At 39.5% G+C, this 20,474-nt stretch overlaps 1 protein-coding gene across 4 annotated transcripts in view; it reads right to left on the bottom strand.

Annotated features, from left to right (window-relative positions):
• helz (helicase with zinc finger) overlaps nt 1–20,474 on the bottom strand; it is a 253,424-nt gene that overhangs the window by 96,041 nt on the left and 136,909 nt on the right. For all 4 annotated transcript variants that reach the window (XM_041216945.1, XM_041216948.1, XM_041216949.1 and 1 more), the window contains exons 20-21: nt 16,431–16,614; nt 14,180–14,408 (exon numbers count right to left, since the gene is read on the bottom strand). In XM_041216945.1, coding sequence (XP_041072879.1) covers nt 14,180–14,408; nt 16,431–16,614 — 413 coding nt within the window. The remainder of the gene's footprint in view (nt 1–14,179; nt 14,409–16,430; nt 16,615–20,474) is intronic.

Here is a 20,474-nt window from a genome sequence, read left to right as displayed (position 1 = left end):
ACTCGGGAAGAAGGGAAGGGCAAGAAAGATGGCAACAGTCTTATGGGAAATGATGATATAAAATAGCATTAGTGAGTTTCCCTATACCAGCTGCAAGTTGGTGATAACAATGGCAGCCACAATGAACTGTTCAGCAACAAACCTTTCAGGCTGGTATGAAAAGGTCATTCTTGACATTTTCCACAAATATGAAAATATCTAAAAAACCAAGGACATCACTAATAATGTACAGTCATTCTCTTTAAAAGTTAACCACTTGACTTATCAAGGCTTAAGGAAGTTCAGTTACCAACTAAATTAGGACGTAGGTTTCTAACAGAGTAGATAAACCACGAAAACCTCAATCTCATTGCTGATGAACAAATCAAGACAACTCACTGAATGTGACTATGTAAGGTTGACAGGGTTAAAAAGGAGCCACAGGTTTCTGATGCAACAAGAACTAACTGGATGACAAGAATAGAGCCACACTAAAGACTGAATTCAAATATTTTTCCACTGAAATTGCTTTGCGAACAGGATGGTAGTGAGGAACAGCTTCAGTTAGATTTGTATACATGGTAAAATGGAAAACATTTTCCTAATGTTTTTGTGAGCAAATACACCACCCAGGTTCATACTAAGACCACAAAGAAGAGAGGTTTCAGATTCAATCACCAATCTACACAGAGCTGACCTCAACTGTTGGTGCTGCAATTTGCTCAGTTTCCTTGGGTTGGGGAACAGAGGAGAAAACTGGGATACAGCCAGCGTTGCCATTCTTAATCCCCAATCAGCACTGTTGCTGGAAAGTATTTGAGATCCTGGATAGACAGCGGAGAGTTTCATTACTTTCTTTCTTGTGTGTGTCTGCCAGTACCAAATATATTTTGTGGATCAAGATTATTAGAATACCTGCCCCTGACTTTTAGAAATGTACGGTAACTGGTTTGTGATCACATCCCAGGCAACATACCCCTCCTGTTTTTCGTCCTTCTAGCTAAAATTAGAAATTAATTGGGGTGGCGGGGAGCATTGGTTACAGGAAACTTGGGCCACAAACTCACATCCAAGCTTTTTGTGGCACAGTGTCAAGTTAATGTTATGAAAGCAGGTGATAAAAATTTCTTCTGAGCACTACATATAATAAAATCATAATGAAAATGTTCACAATTTTGTAGTAAACTGAGGAAATTTTCCTTCGGATGTTTTCTTTCATGCTCATTATCCTTACCTTCTTCAGTCTTCCTTACCTCCTCCAACCCACAGGTTCTTAAAACCCCAAAGTTAGCACTGGGTGATCACTGCTGCCTGATTTATTCTCTGACCAACTATACTTTTCCACCCTAATGGGATCCAGCATTACGAGCTTTGATTTTCACCTGGATTTTTTAATGTGAATCCACTGGTGCTTTTTAGTGATATTCAGTTAATCCCTGGGCATAAATTCAAACCAAGCCAAACATGATTGAATAGTGTTGGCTTCATTCTTGACAGTTTGCAAAAGAAAATTCACAAAATTAGCTCAGTCAACCAATCACTGATGTGTTGCATTTTGCTTTGCTGCCTGCTTGGCTTCCCAGTAATCAAAGGCATAAGGGATAGAAACATAACACTGTATATACAGCAACAACTTGCATTTATTGAGCACCTTTAACATAATTAAATGTCAACAGTAGCTTCACAGCAGTGTTATCAAACAAAGCCTGATTTTAAGTGCTGAAGCAAATCTTAATACAGTTGATTTGTTCACAGGGGTAGGTGTTAAGTGTCATGATAATGAAGGAAAAACACTGAAATGCATCCGGAAATATTGGAGTTTTTAAAATACACACAAGCTACTGGCTGGAATGCTGCAGGCTGACTCCCCAAGACATATAGGAACCCCTGTTGCCACACAGGCTACTGCTAAAGACATCCAGAAACTAAATGCTTCCCCAGGTAGAGACAATGGGACATAATGGGAGATGGGCATCATCTCAAGAAATCCTGTGAGCAATGCCCAGACAGATTTATGAATTCGCTTCTCACTTGGAATATACAAAGATGTTAAAAATGAGTTGAAGAGCTGCCCCGGCTGTCTGTCTGTTGGAGGGTGTTCTAAGAGAGAGCAAGTGCTGAAAGTTTGACTCAGAAGCAACAACCACACACAGTACCCCTGCAAATCACCATTTTGCAGGTATCCCAATCTCTCTCCCTCCACTGAATTCAACTCAACTGAATCTCGAAACTGACTATTTGCCTGACAGAGTCAATTTTACTGGAACCTCGGATCGCAATGCTCAATCACCTACTCCCCCATGAGTCAACAACTGCTCCGTATGCCACTTTTTAAAAACATATATTCACTTACTTCAAGCTAAATTCTTACTTTTAACCTGTATGATGTAAATGTATGTTTTACCCTTTCTTGCCTTTAGTAGTTAATAAACTTACTCTTACCTTTAACTCAAAAAAGTCTGGTCAGATTGGCTCCTTCAAAACCAGAATGAATGGGTCTGAGAAAAAAGGTATCTGCGAAGGGATCCTTTTTAGATTAAATCTTGTTGCCACCAACAGAAGCTGGGGGGGGTGCGGGGGCAATTCATCCCTCCTCACCTGGGACATAGCAATTTGAGGGTGTCCCAGCCAGACGGTGACAAATTGAGGGGTCTCACCTGGATCAACAAGTTTGGGGAACCTCACCTGGAGGTGGGTTGTAACATAAAGAGCATCTTCAGAGGAGAGAGAGGCAAAGAGGTTGGGGGAAGGTAATTCCCACGGCTAGGACCCAGGCAGCTGAAGGCATAGTAATCACTCCACTGTTTTGCTAAAGTTTAAACTGGCATCATCAGAAAATGAGACAGCTTTGAAAAGTATTGCTCTTCACAAACATAGACTGTCTTCTTATTGGGGGTAAATCTTTTGGCATGGCTATAGGACTATTGACAAAAGTCAGAAATTCATGGAGGTTCAGGCTGGTGGGATTGAACAGAAGGCAATACTTTCCATAATTATCTTTTCCATAACACTTGGATGATGCTATGTAATCTAAGATACTATCAGCTAACTCTTTTCCATGGTGTATAACCAAAGATTCTCTCGTCTTACCTTATATTCAAACCTCTAACACTAGAGATCAGTCTTGTGGTTCTTCATTGCATTGCCTCCGATGTGTAAGTGTCTATCTTACGACCCGACCACAACACTCGAGATATGGTCTGACCAGAGGACTGTACAGTTTGATGACACCAGCGACTCAGAGCCTGGCAGAAGGGTGAGATTTTGTCCTTTCAGCAATTGATGGACAAATCCCATCACACTCAATGGATCCCTCAAGTACTTCCAAATCAAGCACCATCTACAGGAGCGAATGATGTGCAAATTATCTGCCTCATTTCCCTAGAAAAACTATAAATATATTTCAAAAATAATTCATTAGCAGTGAAGAATATGAAAGGTACTATTTGAATGTAAGATCATTCGTTCAGTGAGTCAACTCTCCAGAGCTACTGGCTCTCAACTACCAAAGGTAACCTGCATACTCATATCTGTTCTGGTTATCAATTTTTACAGCTTTAACTGACAAGTATTTGGGAAGGAGAACAGTTCTAATTCAGAGCTCAGTGTTGTTTCTGGCAAGCAGCTCAAGGGGTCATTAACAAAGTCTATGGAGGTGCTCAAACGTTTTCAAAAATGGTGAATGCTAGCACAACAGTAAGTCTAGGACAGAATTGCATTACCACAACCCCACCTAAGCAGCCCCCCCCCCCCCCCCCCCCCCCAATCTATTTAGAAATCATTTAAAAAATATGGTAGATTATTTCCTTAAGATAGGAATGATGCACAACATTTCTATGCACGTAGCACTGCCTTAACTGGCTAAACTCATCCAACACATCATAGATTCAACCTGGGGCTCTCCTGGTTTGATGGGCTCAATTGCACACAGCATGCTGGCACCTGAGCCATCAGTGAGCTCAGAAAATGGTAATGTTAATTCATTAATTGGTCAGGACACATCTAAAAAAAACCCAAGATACTCCAAAGCAGTGGATGACTGATATTAGGTTACGGCACATGAGTCAGGCACCTGAAGGCCAAAACAAGCAAAGTCAAAAAGGACAGTGTTAGATGGGAGTTCGATTGCCTGTTGAGGAGGATAAAGTGCAAGATGAAGCAGGAGTTGGGGTCTGAAGGGAAAACACAGAGATGATGATGATTATTATTAAGTCCAGCTTCATTGCTATCAGTTTTTCATTTTGGGTTCTGATAAATAAGAACTCTCCACAAAATGAGAAATCCTATTTATATTTTGACAGCTTATTAAAAGGTCTAACTTGTTCAAATTGAAAAATGTCTCAACTTATCTGCATGCGGGTAACTGCATATTTTATCAACAGACAAATGCAATTTGCACAAAAAATAAAACAAAGTGAGGCCAATAGTTTGATTTTAAACACTCAAGAATTATTTACTTTGCTAGTCATCCTAATTTACTGTGGCACTGTTTCTAACATTAAAAAAATTAAAAGCCACTGCACAAACAATACTGTTTCAAATATTTGCTGTCATACTGAATAGAGTTGTGAAGTTGCCTCAATGCAGTGTGGCAGCATGTAACCAAGAATTTGTTACACTTATAATCTTCTCCATTAATTAAGGTAGGGTAATGTCTTGCAATGCAAGTCAAGAGCTATTAATGATCAAGCTGACACATTGTAGATTCAAGAGATGAGACATCAAGAACACAAACCATCAAAACTTTACAGTCTAAACTGTACATCAAAAATTCAATGAACCACAAACATAAAGTATTAGCAGGTTAATAAATCAGAGCTCAATTTTAATACTGCAAATATGGCAGTGTCAGGCTGTCGATTCCAAATATACTAACCTTATGGAAACAAACAAATCTGGAGAAGTTTGTGCCTTAGACAAAACCCTTTATGCTTTACTTCCCATCTAACACTGTCCTTGCTGACTTTGCTTGTTTTGGCCTTCAGGTGCCTGACTCATATGCCGTAACCTAATATCAGTCATCCACTGCTTTGGAGTATCTTGGGTTTTTTTAGATGTGTCCTGACCAATTAATGAATTAACATTACAATTTTTTGAGCTCCCTGACACCTCAGGTGCCAGCATGCTGTGTGCAATTGAGCCCATCAAACCAGGAGAGCCTCAGGGTGAATCTATGATGTGCTGGATGAGCTTAGCGGGATTACACATGGAAAGAACAAAAGAAACATACATAATAGCGATAAAAACCAAACTCCTCTTTCCATACCCAAAATATCAATGATATCAATCTTCAAGAATACCAACTTGCACTATGAGATCTTCCACTTCTAATCAACTCTAGCTTCAGGAGAGATTGATGCTGTAAACATTAAGCATGTAGATAGGGTAAACAGTTTTCATTGGTGGAAGGATTGATAGCAAGAGGACACAGCTTTAAGGTAATTGGCAAAAGAAGCAATGGCAAATGGAGGAAAAACTATTTCATGCAGCAAGCTGTTAGGGTCTGGAGTACACTGCCTCAGTATGGTGGAGGCAGGTTCAACTGAGGCATTCAAGAGGGAATTGGATTGTTATGTGAAAAGGAGTAACATGAAGGACCATGGAGAGAGCCAATGCAGACACAATGGGCCGAACAGCCTCCTTCTGTGCTGTAACAATTCTGTCCCCATGGAGAGAGAAAGAGGAAGGAGTAAGGAAAAAAAAATGAACTCAGTATATTTGTATCAACTCCATAATAGCCATTTAAATAGTATTAGCAATGGCTAGAGACATCTGGCCATCTCCTCAATGAGATTTAACAGTGTGAAACACAAAACTCCAAATGGAATGGAAATGCACTAATTGTGAGGCAACCACCTTCAGAATCAAGAGCATGATCAGAGTAGCAGAACAATCATATCTGATTTTAAGAGACACAAACAACCCCTTCTCTCGCCATCTGATTATCTTTGACAAAGGATTTTCACCATAAAAGCTGGCCAATCTGTCCAAATAGTCTACGTCAATGTTTATACTCCATGCGAGCCATCCCCCACTGCACTTCATTTAACCCTCATCAGCATATCCTTTTTATTACTTTCTCTCTCATCAAACTTTTCCTTAAAAGGCACCTATGCTTCTTGCCTCAACTACTCCTTTTAGTAGAATGTTCCATATTCCAACCACACTCCAGGTAAATAGAAAAATTCTGAACGCTTTATCGGATTTATTAGTGACCATTTTATCTTTATGGCCCTAGCTGTGGATTCCCACACAGGTGGAAACCCTTCTTGAAGCGACCCTATAGAGCTCTTTCATAATTCTGAGCACCTCTCATAGGTCACCCCTCAACCTTAACTTTTGTAAGCAAAGAGCCTCAGCATGTTGTGTCTTTCTAATCGTTCTAACCCCAGGTCTGGTTTTAATGTTGTAAATCTCCATTGCCTCTACTTCCTTTGTAAACATGGAGATCAGAACTGCACATGATACATTGTGTGGTCTAGCCAAGATTCTATACAAGTCTGAAATATAATTTCCCAGCTTTTCAATTCTATGCCTCCAGAAATGAACCATAGTGCTTTGTTTGCATTTATGTACTTTATAAACTTGCGTTGCTACTTTTAAGGATGCGAATGTGTACCTCTATATCCCTTTGCCCTCTACCTTATTCTCCCTTGAGGTGTAAATGCCTTGGATAAAAAGCATTTAAGAATTCATGGAGAGAGATTTGGATCAACCTAAGGTTGGACATCTGCAATGCTTGTCCAACAATCTCTTTGAAGCATGGTGTGTATGGAAAGAGAATAATGTGATATGATTAGGAATTGACCAGCTCAGAGTGCAGGAGCCCCAGGGGTCTTCAACATTCCTTCATTTGATAATTTACACAAATCAAAGCCCCAGTCCAATGCAAGTCCCTGAGGAAATAATCTGTAACAATGAGAATCAAGAAAGGCTTTCTTGTGGGGAATAAACCCATCGATAAAACTGAACTTTTAACAAAATGAGAAATGACAGGTGACTCTGTTGGGACAAGTGTGCATGTAGCTGACACTAAAGGGAGAGAAGAAATTAAGAATGGCTAATTGGAGACATGAAAGAAATCACAAGGGTCCAAATGAAGTCTTTTGAAAAGTAGGAAATTTCCTGATTGTACAATTCTGTTTATTCAATACGAGGAAGACACTGAAGAAGTATTTTTGGTTTATTCACTGTCAAACTGAGAACAACTGCAAAAATACAAAAATGTTTCTCTAGAGTGCTGCTGTGAAACAAATTCTTCATGATTAACCAATGTGGCAGTCAAGCCTGGAGCGACATCCACCATATCTGTGTCTAGGGAACAGCACACATTTATTAAACGCCCCCAAGCTCTTAAAAAAGAAATTTCAGTGAAGTGTAAACAGCCAAGGCTAAAATACAGCCATCTCTGTTTGTAGTAAGCTGAAAACTGTAGAGGGATTTTTGCCAATCAGCCTTGTTCTAATTTGATTGTATTGTTTAAAAATTAATACTTCATCCTGCACAACATTCTATGTGCTCGCTACATGACGTCTTAGAGTACAATATTGATGAACATCATCATGCTGTTATCTTTTATCTTTTCTTTTGAAATCCTCGTTTCTCCAGGGTTTCTTTTGTGCAGGGTTATCTTGAGCAGAAAAGAACCATGTTTTAGCACACAAAAAGGTTTTATGTAGGTCAACCAGCTGTATTTTCTTAACATTCTGCAGCTTTAAAAAAATGACTAAGTACACCCACACATTGCTCCTGTTATCATAAATTCAATATGTACTTTACTTCACCCTACCCACACTACTGGGAGATAGTTTAAAAGTATCCCAATGACCTATTACTTGTTTATATAAGGGGGTGCTGAACAAGAAACGGAAGATGTCGGTAGCTGTTGCTTTCTAAAATTCACAGAATCATAGAATTGTTACAGTGCAGAAGGTGGCCACTCAGCCCATCATATCTGCATTGGCTCTCTGAGCATTTTAACTTCGTACCAATCTCCTGCCTTTTCCCCATAACCCCGCACACTGTTTCTATTTAGATACTCACTCAATGCCCTCGAATGCCTCAATTGAACCTGCCTCCACCACACTTCCAGGCAGTGCATTCCAAACCCTAAATACTCTCTGCATTAAAAAGTTTTTTTTTCACCTTGCTTTTGCAAGAAACTTTGAAACTGTACCCTCTGGTTCTCGATCAGTTTCCAAGTGGTTACAGTTTCTCCCTATCTACTCAGTCCAGAACCCTCTTGATTTTGAGAACTTCCGTCAAGTCTCCTCTTGGCCTTCTCCTCTCCAGTTTCTCCAATCTTTCCTCATAACTGAAGTGTCTCATCTCTGGAACCATTCCCACAAACGTCTTCTGCACTCTCTCTAATGCGTTCACATCCTTCTTATAATGTGGCGCCCAGAACTGTACACAATAGTCCAACTGAGGTCTAACCAGTGTCTTATATAAGTTCACGATGACCTCCCTACTCTTGTATTCTATGCCGCTATCAATGAAGCCTAGAATACTGTATGCTTTAGAAAAAAAAACTCTCTCTACCTGTCCTGCCACCTTTAATAACTTTCATACATATACTCACAGGTCTCTCTGCTCCTGCACACCATTTAGAATAGTATCCTTTATTTTATACTGTCTCTCCACGTTCTTTGCACCCAAGTGTATTGCCTCATACTTCTAAAGGAATGCTCTAAGATTAGGTCCTACAATTACTCTGGAATATGCAGAGAACCACTTTTTAAAATGTGCCTTTTTTATTCACAGGCTATGGATGTGCTGGCATTTATTACTCATCTCGAATTGCACTTCAGAAGTTGGTGGTGAGCCTCCTTCTTGAAATGCTACAGTCACGTCTGGTGAAGGTACACCCACAGTGCTGTTCAGGAAGGAGTTCCAGAATTTTGACACAGTGACACTGAAGCAACAAAGATACATTCCCAAGTCAGGATATGGTGCAACCCGGAGGGGAACTTGCAGGTTTCCATGTGTCTGCTTCCCTTGTTCTTTTAGATGGTAGAAATCACCAGTTTAGGAACTGCTGTCAAGTGAGTATTGGCAGGTTGCTGTAGTGCTTCCTTTAGATGGTATGCATTGCAGCTACAGTATATCTGGTGGACAAAGTAAACATTTAAGGTGGTAGCTAGGGTGCCGATTAAGCAGGCTGTTTTGACCTGTCAGACGCTTGAGTGCTGTTAAAGTTCTACTTATTCAGAAAAGTGGAGAGCATTTCATCACATTTCTTATGCCTTGCAGATGGTGGAAAAGCTTTGGCGAGGCAAGATGTTAAGCCAGAATACCTCTGACTTGCTCTTGGAGCCACAGTATTATTGGCTTATCCAATTAAGTTTCTGGTCAATGGTAACGCCATTAAACATCAAGGGGAGATGATTGGATTCTCTCTTGTCAGAGATGGTCATTGCCTGGCACTTGCATGGTGCGAATGATACTTTTGCCACTTATCATCCCAAACCTGGATGCTGTCCACGTTTTGCTGTATGTGGGCACAAGCAGCTTCATTATCTGCAAAACTGTGAATGAAAATGAACGCTGTGCAATCATGAGCCAACTTCCACTTCTGACTTATGATGGAAGAAAGGTCACTGATGAAGCAACTGAAGGCACTTAGGCCTAGGACACTACCCTGAGGAATTCCTGTCGCAATGTCCTAGCACTGAGATAATTGGCCTCCAACAACCACAGTCATCTTTCTTGGTGCTAGGTATGACTCCAGCCTCCCCACCTAACAGCACTGTGGCTGTACCCACACCACAAGCTGCAGCAGTTCAAGCCGATGGTTCACCACCACCTTCTCAAGGGCAATTCTGGGTGGGCAACGAATGTTCACCTTGCCAGCAAAGTCCAAATCCCATGAGCAATTTTTTTGAAAAAGCCAGTAGAAAGTTTTCTCCCTGCCTGCGTATCTTCCTTTGTGCCACTGTGTATGCCCTCAACAAATCAAGCAAAAAATGATTTCGGGATCTGGTCCTCATAAGCCCAGAGGCTGGAAGGATTGTTTCTATAGCAAGAATGATATTGATCTCGTAATGCGCGAGAGACGGCAGAGTGAATTGCTTCAAATTGTGCGAGAGCTGTCCTAATATGTATGGCGCAAAGTATGAAGGGAAAGCAGAAACAAATACAATACTTTTTGTTTCTCTATAAATGTATTTTTTAAAAAAACACCGCAATTCTACCAAAATATAAAAGCTGAAATATTTCTAATTATTTATTAATAGAATAACTAACAGTCAAGTTCTGAAAGAGTAATTTGAAGTTGTGGGTTTCAGGTCCTGTACTCAATTTATGTACAATCCCAGATGGAGATACCAACTTATTGACCAACTCAATTGCAATTAAAATAATACTGTCCCTGAACAATGTGACTTGAGAACATTTTTTAAGAACCACCAACTCTTTAGATGAGTGGCCTTTTTGAATAATTTGTCAGGCCACCATCTCTTCTGTTCCCTCCTCCTATTGGAAACACCAACAGAAAACAGGAAGCTGTCACTGAATTGGCAAGATTAGCAATTTCCCCCTGAATGCAACATTAGTGAACTCAAGCACATATCACACCATTGTTCTGCACACCAGGCAACTCTATCATCCAACACTTTCCAGCAGAAAAGCACTGGGAATGATAGGGGGAGGGATGCAAATCACAAAACCAATTTTTATTTCAGGAATGAATACTGGAAGTTACTGCTACAGCTTTTTACATCATCCAATTCTACTTTGCATTTTCTGACAACAGAAGTCAATTGAACTTCTGCCAAAGCAAAAATGGGCTCATTCTACCCACATGGTATCTGGCTAATTAAAAAGCAGTTTAATATTTGTTGAGCTGACTGATGAACTTGAAAATGAGAGAGCGTGCAAGCTGGAGAGCGCGTGAGCTGGAGGTTCAACAGTGATTTTTAAAACAATTCCACCCATGTTTGTGTTCTCCCAGCTGGGTCCCACGGCTACCTGATGCTCCAACAAATTTGCCTCATGTACTAGAGCCTTGAAAGCTCTGTAACAGATCATTTGAAGTATTGTATCTCCTCTTTAATCTGCTCACGGGATGTGGAATGCTGGCAAGACAACATTTATTGCTCAGCCTTAGCTGCCTCCAAGCAGTTGTGACAAGCCTTCTCCTTGAGCCACAGCAATCCAGTGTGATGGTAGTTCACAACTTTTACATTATTGCACCATTGATGGCCATGCCTTTCCATTGCCTAAGTTCTAGAATTCCCTATCTAAAACTCTCCACATCTCTACCTCTTTCTACCCCGCTCCATAAACCCTACCTCTATGACTAATAATTCCTTATGTGGTGTGTGTCAAATTTTGTTTGATGATGCTCCTGTGATGTTTCGAGTCAGGATAGCTTATGACTTTGAGGTGACCATATTCTTATAATACTGCTGCTGTTCTCCTCTGCAATAGAGGTTCCAGGGCTTGCCAGGTGAGTCTCAGGGGTGCTCATATCAGTTGGGGTAAATTGCCCATCATTAATAAAATTCTGTTATCCTTCTACAAACAACCAACAGTGAGCATGGATGATTTTCACAGTCCTGCCTATTGCATTATTGTTGATTAACTCACGTGAGGATAGGGACCCATGGCTAGCAAGGACAAATGGGGCTGATGGAGCACATGAATTATCTTTACAAATGTTCTGAGATAGTGAGTACATACATTCTGTATTTATAAAACTACAAGGTAATTCATTACTGAAAGGGTTACTATAAATGGTGCAGTGTTAAGACAGTTTCTGGCTTTGTAGAACAATCAAATATTGCATATCCAAGGGCCTTCATTTGCTCATTATATAAAAAAGGTAAGGGAAAAGCAGAGGAAGAAAAAACATCTACCCTGTTTTGGTTACTTGTCCACAAACACCAGCATACACACAATCATTTCTGTGCAACTGAAATAGATTCAAGCTTCAATACAGCTTTGTTAAAATGTAGGATGACCCATAATACAGCTGCCATTTATTCCTTTCACATACAACATTTGTAAGGTAGTTAAATCACTCAAATCAAATTAGCATCAAGCACAAAGACCAAATTCTCTAAAAAAAAAATCTCAGTAGACCGGTGCACAGGATTCTCCCACCGCCCCCAGAAAAGAAACAAAAATAATTATACATGCAAGTAGTACAAACTAGACCCTTAGGAAGAGGAAATACATTGTAATATGGTTGTGCACTAGGTTAGGAGCAGGATAACTGATTCACACAGCATTAGTTAAATCACTAAATTACATTCCAGGATGTACAGAGATTCCTGTTACACATTTTCCCCCAGAGAGTATAAAAATTATAATTTCAAATTTCTCCAGAAATGGAGGACAGTTTCCTGTGATATTACCTTGTGGAATAATAACCACTTAGAAATAACTGATACTATAAAATGCTGGTGATCTTCATGTAGGATATAAGCAAAAAGTTTCATTGATGAAATATCGCCACATTTAAATACATTTCCCAAAGGATTAAGGCTCTTATTACTGTATAATACCAACCTCGGTTTTAATCGATGTAATTTTCAAATAATATGATAGAAAAAGGCTCAATATTAGTGTTTCTTGGTCATGAGCAGTACACCAGATTAGACTTCAGTGGGGTATAATCCTGAGGCTCAGAGAAAAGCTAACATGCAGCCCACATAGCACCCACACATAGCCCAATTTTAAAATCATCCTGCACTCAAAACGCAAATTTCACCATTATATATCTCCTGTTATAATAAAACTCTGACCTCTATCATCTTATATTTCCTTGGTAAACCAAGAGAGCAGTTGAAGCCATGATCTACTTTGAGGATTGAATTAATAGTTTGATATTACAAAGGACTTTTAAAGAATAATTGCTGGAAATAATAATGGCATATGCTGGAAAGTGCTTAAGTATAAACAACATGACATCAATTGTTGATTTATGAGCTTCTTTGCAATAAAATCACAAATCCAAAGGTGTATTGCAGATTTATATTATACCTGATCACTGTAGACTTTATAAAACTAGATACACCAATCTTTAGTTCACAAACCAATCAAGGCTTTTATCTCCTCAAACAGTCCATTACTCCGAGCAGCTTTATTCTCGACCACTATGGGTTATATTATTCAACAGTTCTACAGGACTTCAATATCCCTAGGAAAAAAACTCCCAGAGGTTATAAGGTGTCATGCAACTGTAGCCTTCTAGGGCAGACTTTACTCCCATACTCTATAAATGTCCTCTGTTCAAGACGGCAGAACAGGTTATGCTGTTTGAACAATGGTCAAGAATTGTTTGGGCTTCTTCTCTAAATAACACAGTCTCAGATTGATGTTTGTCATGTCGAACCAAAGTTGAAAAAGCAGCTTAATGCAAATAAACTGTATCCACAGAAATAACATTGTTCATAAATTCTCACAGGTCCGTGGATTTCCCACAATGGACGTTTTGATGGCACGGAGAATTACAACAGTCAAAAAATTAAAAGTTAAATAATTTTAGGTTAGAAAATTTTAAAACTGGGACAGGCATGTTGTACAATAGTTCAATTGTAATGGAACACCTGCAGAAAGAACAACATACTTTCAACAATTATATAATGATTCTTATATCAATTATCTTTAGGATTTAGGGGGCAATTACACGGGGCTTTATCTCCAGAAATTGAAGTTGGGTAAATTGTACAAGTTCTTTATTAGGTGTAGGTTCGATGGGCAGAAAGGGCTTTGAAAAGCTGAATGACTTTTCCTTCAAGTGCTTGCTTACATTTGTTAGTAAAAAGGCAAACATCATCCTGTGAATTCCAATGCATTCAAAGAGAAGCTAGATAAATATTTAGGGAGAGAGGAACAGAAGTTTACACTGATAGTGTTAGATAAAGAGGGGTGGGAGGAGGCTCATGTGGAGTGTAAGCACTGGCACGGACCACTTGGGTCAAATGCTGTACTTTTCCATGTAATTTGATTCCGCATTTATGCTTTTCAGTAATAGGTAATCAAAACAATATTTTTCAAAACACAAACAAGGTAGAGAGCTGTACAGAAACCTTCTCGTTCAAATGGGATAGATGAATTTGCATTGAAAGTCTAGCTTCAAAGAACCATCTCAGAAAAACAATATACTTATTTAGAAACCAATAAGTCAAGTTATAATAGGGAATATTCATTAGTTTTCAAATTAATTACATGAAGAACAATTGATTCACTTTACCTGCATCTACCAACCGAGCACAGAGCTATGGGGTCTCCAACCACAGCAACCAGGGACTGTGCTCTTGTGATGGCAGTATTAAGTAGTTTGTAATTAGACAGAAACCCATAGTCCAGGTCCTCGGTGGAGTCCTCTACTAACTGCTCCTTTCGCTTGATGGGGGTCTGCTTATGCTTGCATGTGTGTCTTGTCCTTACTGTACTGAGGAATAAGACTCTAAATTGCTTGCCTGAAAAATTAACAAAAATTCATGTAACTTTTCCAAGTCCAGGTAACTTACAAGGGGGGAAAGAATCAAAACTATTGCTAAGACATTATACATGGTTTATATTGGCTCTTCCTACCTCATGTGAATCCATTTTGTTTTCTTAAACCCAGAAACAAGAGCTACTTGGATTTATACAGTGCCTTTAACGTAGGAAAACGTACCACTGAAATGCATCTTTTCAAAGTTGGAAAATATCAACTTTAAAGGGTGTCACTTGACATTCTGAGTCAAATATCAACACTCTCACCAGAGTCAGACGGTTTTGGTTTAAATCCTCTGAGGTCCGTCCCATGGTTTAGACTGGACAGCAGTGCAGTGCTGAGGGACCGCTAAACTGTCAGCAATGTCATCTTTCAGTTGAAACATTAAACTGAGGCCCTGCCTGCCTCTTGGGTAGATGTAAAAGATCCTATATTTTCTTTGAATAAGAGCAATAGAATCCTCCTCAGCTCCCTGACTAACATTTATCCCTCAACATTACTAAAACAGATTATCTGGCCATTATCTTGCTGCTGTGCATGGACCCAGCCAAGTGCCAATTGGCTGCTGCGTCTCGCTACATTACAACAATGCTTCATTGGCTGTGACTGCTTTGGGATGTCCCAAGATCATCAAAAGTGCTACTTAAATACAAGCCTTTTATTAGTTTGTACTGTTGGTACACTATAGTTGTAAAGGTTATAATTATGCAGAAATAACTAATATCCATAGCTGAGTGGGATCCTTTTCAGATTTAGGCCAAAAGGATAACCATGAACTCCCTGCAGATGTAGTTGTCCCTGTGTGAACCCAAAAGAAGCAGTTATACGAAATAGTCATTTATTCACCAAATAGAATCAAGCTCACTAGAGGATGAGAAATGTTAAGGTCAAATGCCACTTTTTCCCTTCATCCGTAACATAGTTGATGTAAATTTCATTTACATAGTGACACATCAGGATTCCATTGTATTGAATTTTAAAATAGGGGACCAAAGTACATTTAGGTTTTAAAGGATTTTTTTTCCGTACAGAGAATCGACAGATTCAGCCTTTTTTAGGGTCATTTTGCTGGGAAGAGGATTGATGAAATTATCTAGACAACAATAAATTAATAGAAAAATGCTATGTCCAGAACTGCACTGAACACAAGCTCCCACACAGCACTCAAACCAGCTGCCAGGAGGATATGCAGGATAGCAGTGACTTTCCTCAAAACCAGGCAGGTACACTGACTGCATCAAAATGGTTCAATCATTAGGTAAAATCCCGCTGTTCCATTCCTGCCTTTCTGATTAACTTCAACCCTCAAACACATGCTGCGACTGGAATGAACCTTGAGAAGAAACTAATCTATCATGTCTTCCTCCTGAGGGAACCATGAACCAAGTTGTGTAATTTCATAAAAATATGGATTAGAAAATCAAATCAAAAGTAGTCCTGGTCAAATCACATTAGCCCAGCTTAATTTAAATTAAAAACAGCCTTTTATACTTTCTGGTCTATAAAAATAATTTATCAAAGTAGGATAAAACACTACTCCCTTTATAATTTGTACACCAATGCCATAGAACAACATCAAGAGTCATTTGTTTTGGGAAACGCATGTATATCAGGCTTCAAAGGTTTCTCTTACTTCCTTAAGCCAATTCTCCTTCTCAGCAGCCCTCAACCATTGCTAATATTCTTGTTCCAATGCATCCTCCACCATTCCTCAGCCATGAAAGGCTGTGGGTGACTTGTGCACAGCCTCTATCCCTTCAATTAGTCCCAGGATGCATACCTGTAACCTAAGAGGAGTCACCTATTCGATTCCCCTCCCCTTGGAGAGCTCCTACCAAACAGCAGTCAAGATAAAGATTTATTACATAGGCATTTACACAAAGCTCACTGCTGCACACGATTTCTGACATCCTACTCCTCAACAAGGCTGAATGTTACATGGTTAAATACAAGAAAAACAAAAAAATAGGAGCTTAACTTTTATCAGCAAGCGGGAACCCACCTTGAACATTCAGGACTCGTTCTACATTCACTTCTGACAATCTCTTCTTACGCAGTTCCGAACGAATCCTAAACACTTGATCAGCATATGGTGTCACGACTCCAATGCTGCCTTCATCCAATTTCCCCCAGGCAACTGGCCACTTCCTTCTGAGTTCTTCAACACGTTCTACTATTTCAAAGACCTTTTTTGGAGAGACAAAATATGAATACAATCACTGCACTTGAACATTAAAGAGCAGAAATGCAACATCTGGATTTAAATATATTCGAAGTTTCATTCATCAGTCCAATCATGGTTGATAATGAGAAGAAAGCTCCATGATATAATATTCACTTAGCTATAGCAGCCAATTATGACCATTCTGTGTCAAAACATCATCGTTTGGGATTCAATATAAACATGAAGTTCAACCACAAAGTTACCCAACTGTTACCAATTACATGCATCATTAAATGCATCCAAATATTTAAACACAATGTGGTACAAAAATGATCAGGTACTATCGGATAATTACCAGCCAGTTTCCCTGTCAGTCAAATATATCTAACCAAGCAGACACGATGAGTATTTTAATACTGACATACAGATAACCCAGATTTCCTTTGGATGGTTCCCTGATATATAGTTACAACGCCGCTACAAGATTATGTTAAACTCAAACAATCTCATCAAGTATCATCTTGCCACAGGCCCATTCAAAATTGATTTTTGGTACTGAAATGCTATAAATTTAATTTAGCCAATTTTGATATTAACTTAAATTTTTTGCCACTCTCAACACAAGGATACATCACTCCACAATAAACAGAGCATGTGGGAAAACCAAAAATAAAAGGTCTGAAGTTAAATGGCAGCCCTGAAATCATTCCATTAAACAGCATCAGCCTGCTTACAAAGATGCAAAGTGACATGTATTAAGCAAAAAAAATCTTGGGGAAATGGGGTGGGTAATGCAAAATAACTATTTCAAGATTTTACTCAGTGTATTGTTTATTCAAAAAGCAAGTTTAGTAAAGGCACCCAATGTCGAGAGATGCAATTTTTTTTTTTTACAAGAGTCACTGGATAGTGAGCAGGAATGGGAACTTTAGATAATTCCTCCCAGATGCTGAAGCCAATTATAGAGTCACAACTGCCAAGATTGATTAAATCAACAAACGCCAGGAATTACACCTGGGACTTTCTGGTTTCCCGGTTTGTCAAATTGGTCCATTGTGCACTTGGCCACGATTATTTCCGATTTGATTTTAAGATGCATATTTTTGTGAAATTAAACAGGCAGGTTACATGGTGACTGCAGGAGGAGTAATACATGATAGAATATTTTCTTGCCAAGTCTCATATTGAGACAGAGCATGTGATTTGATGGTTGAAATTAATCAGAAGGACAGAGACAGAACAGGGAAATTTTAATGAAAATTGACTGCATCAAACAGAGCCAATGTAAAAACAAAAAAACTGCGGATGCTGGAAATCCAAAACAAAAACAAACACCTGCCTGGTTTTGTGCAGGTCACTGCTCATCTATATCCCCTCCTGGAAACTGGTTTGATTGGTGGGTGGAATCTTCTGCCAAGTGCAGCTCCACAGGCTGGTATTTTTCTATTCATTTATTGTTGTCATTGTTGAGACAATTTCACCAATTCTCTTTCCAGCAAAGTGTCAACTTGGCTAGATTGTCAGGGAACTTCAGCACATGATCTCAGCTGAAACTCTAATGTAGCACAGAGGGAGTAATGCACTTTCAAAGACAATGCTTAGAGTCAATGGTGATCCTAAAAAAAAACCCCTACACCTCAACCCCCTCCCACGGCACCTTCCCATGCAACCGCAGAAGGTGTAACACCTGCCCCTTTACTTCTCTTCTCCTCACCGTCCAAGGGCCCAAACACTCCTTTCAAGTGAAGCAGCATTCCACTTGCACTTCCCTCAACTTAGTCTACTGCTTTTGCTGCTCCCAATGCGGTTTCCTCTACATTGGAGAGACCAAACGCAGACTGGGTGACTGCTTTGCAGGACACCTTCGGTCTGTCCGCAAGCCTTACCCAGACCTCCCTGTCACTTGCCATTTCAACACTCCACCCTGCTCTCATGCCCACATGTCCGTCCTTGGCCTGCTGCATTGTTCTAGTGAAGCTCAACGCAAACTGGGGGAACAGGACCTCATCTTCTGACTAGGCACTTTACAGCCTTCCCGACTGAATATTGAGTTCAACAATTTTAGATCGTGAACTCTCTCCTCCATCTCCACCCCCCTTTCCGATCCCTCTTTTTTCCAATAATTTATATAGATTTTTCTTTTCCCACCTATTTCCATTATTTTTAAATGTATTTCCATCTATTGCTTTATCTTTTAGCCTACTTCGATCCCTGCCCCCCACCCCAACCCCATTAGGACTATCTGTACTTTGCCCGCCCTGCTTTCGACCCTTAATGTCACCTATTAGCACATTCCTTAGATAATATCGCCACCTTCAACAACTCTTTGTCCTTTTGTCTATGACATCTTTTGGTTATCTCCACCTATTACTGGCCCTCTCTCCAGCTCTACCTGTCTTCCCCCCCCCCCCCACCCACCTTAAACCAGCTTATATTTCACCTCTTTTCTATTTTTCCTTAGTTCTGTTGAAGAGTCGTACGGACTCGAAACGTTAACTGTGTTCCTCTCCGCAGATGCTGTCAGACCTGCTGAGTTTTTTCCAAGTATTTTTATTTTTGTTTTGGATTTCCAGCATCTGCAGTTTTTTGCCTATCTCAATGTTGATCCTTTCTGCCCAATCCGGCTGATTGGTAAAGATCCCAGGGCACTATCCCAAGAGAAGCAGGCAGTTCTCCCTGTGCACTGGCCAGAATTCCTCCTTGCATATAACCAAAGGAAATACATTGACAGACCATTCATGTCATTGCTGTTGTAGAATGGCCATTGCTGAGACAACAGTCACAATAATTAATTGTAGGAAGCACTCAGGCTTTAAAGAGTGATAACACATGAAATAAATCCAAGTATTTTCCGTTATTTTCTTTGTTCTCTGCAGGTGATGTCTCTACACCTTGGCCAAATGGCGGCTAGAATTTTATTTTATTGAAATACATTTGCATCATTAAACATCAGAATAACTGCAGCCATGGTGCATTTTAAATACTTGATAGCTATTTTTATTGTATAAATATTTTCATTTTTCCTCAATGTAACCTAAAGGCCAAAGCTACTTAATTTATTAAAATGCAAGGTCAATATATTGAAATGGAAAAGTTGCAACGTTTTCACAGTGAAGACAGAAAATGGAGAAAACCAGCAGCAAATACTACTACATTGAACATGATGCAATCATCAGTTTTGAAACAATTGTATTAATGCCCCACTCTGGCCTCAGGCTACTAATTCCAGCCTTGGAGCTAATGACAACAACAATAGTCAGAACACCACAATGCATTTTCTCTTAACTTGATAAAATAGTGATACAAATATTGTGAAGAGCCTAACCAGTCACTCCCAACTTCAGCCATTCCATACTAGGTTGCTGAAAGTCATGCTGAATATTATTTTAGTGGCTCAAATTTTTTTAGTGCAGCAAGCAGACATTGAAATTGGCATGAAGTGATTATATTCACACGATATTAATACATAGAAGAGGACATTTCACTGGTGGGCTTTTCCACTTAATAGGTTCTTACATTCGTAATATAAACTCAGCTTTATAGGCAGACATAACAATCAGTAAAGTAAAATGCTAATTCTTAATAAGCTTTTGTTATTGGCCTTTTTTGTTGCAATTTTTATAATTTATTGGTGTTTCAGATTTTTTAAAAACCCTTCTGAACTTAAGAAACAGGAGTCTCCTTGGTCACTCCAGCCTCCTCCACCATTCAATAAGATCACAGCTGATCTGATGTGGCCTTAGCTCCACTTCCTGCCTGTGCCCCATAAACCTTGACATGCCTGTCAAACAAAAATCTGTCCAACTCACCTTTAAATAGATGCAATTATCAAGCCTCCACTGCTCACTGGGGGAGAGAATTCTAAGCACGAATGGAAAAAAG

Source organism: Carcharodon carcharias, chromosome 22 (genome assembly GCF_017639515.1).
Source record: "Carcharodon carcharias isolate sCarCar2 chromosome 22, sCarCar2.pri, whole genome shotgun sequence".
NCBI lineage: Eukaryota > Metazoa > Chordata > Chondrichthyes > Lamniformes > Lamnidae > Carcharodon > Carcharodon carcharias.
The sequence above is the reverse complement of the archived record's forward strand: the minus strand, read 5'-3'. Positions and strand labels throughout refer to the sequence as shown.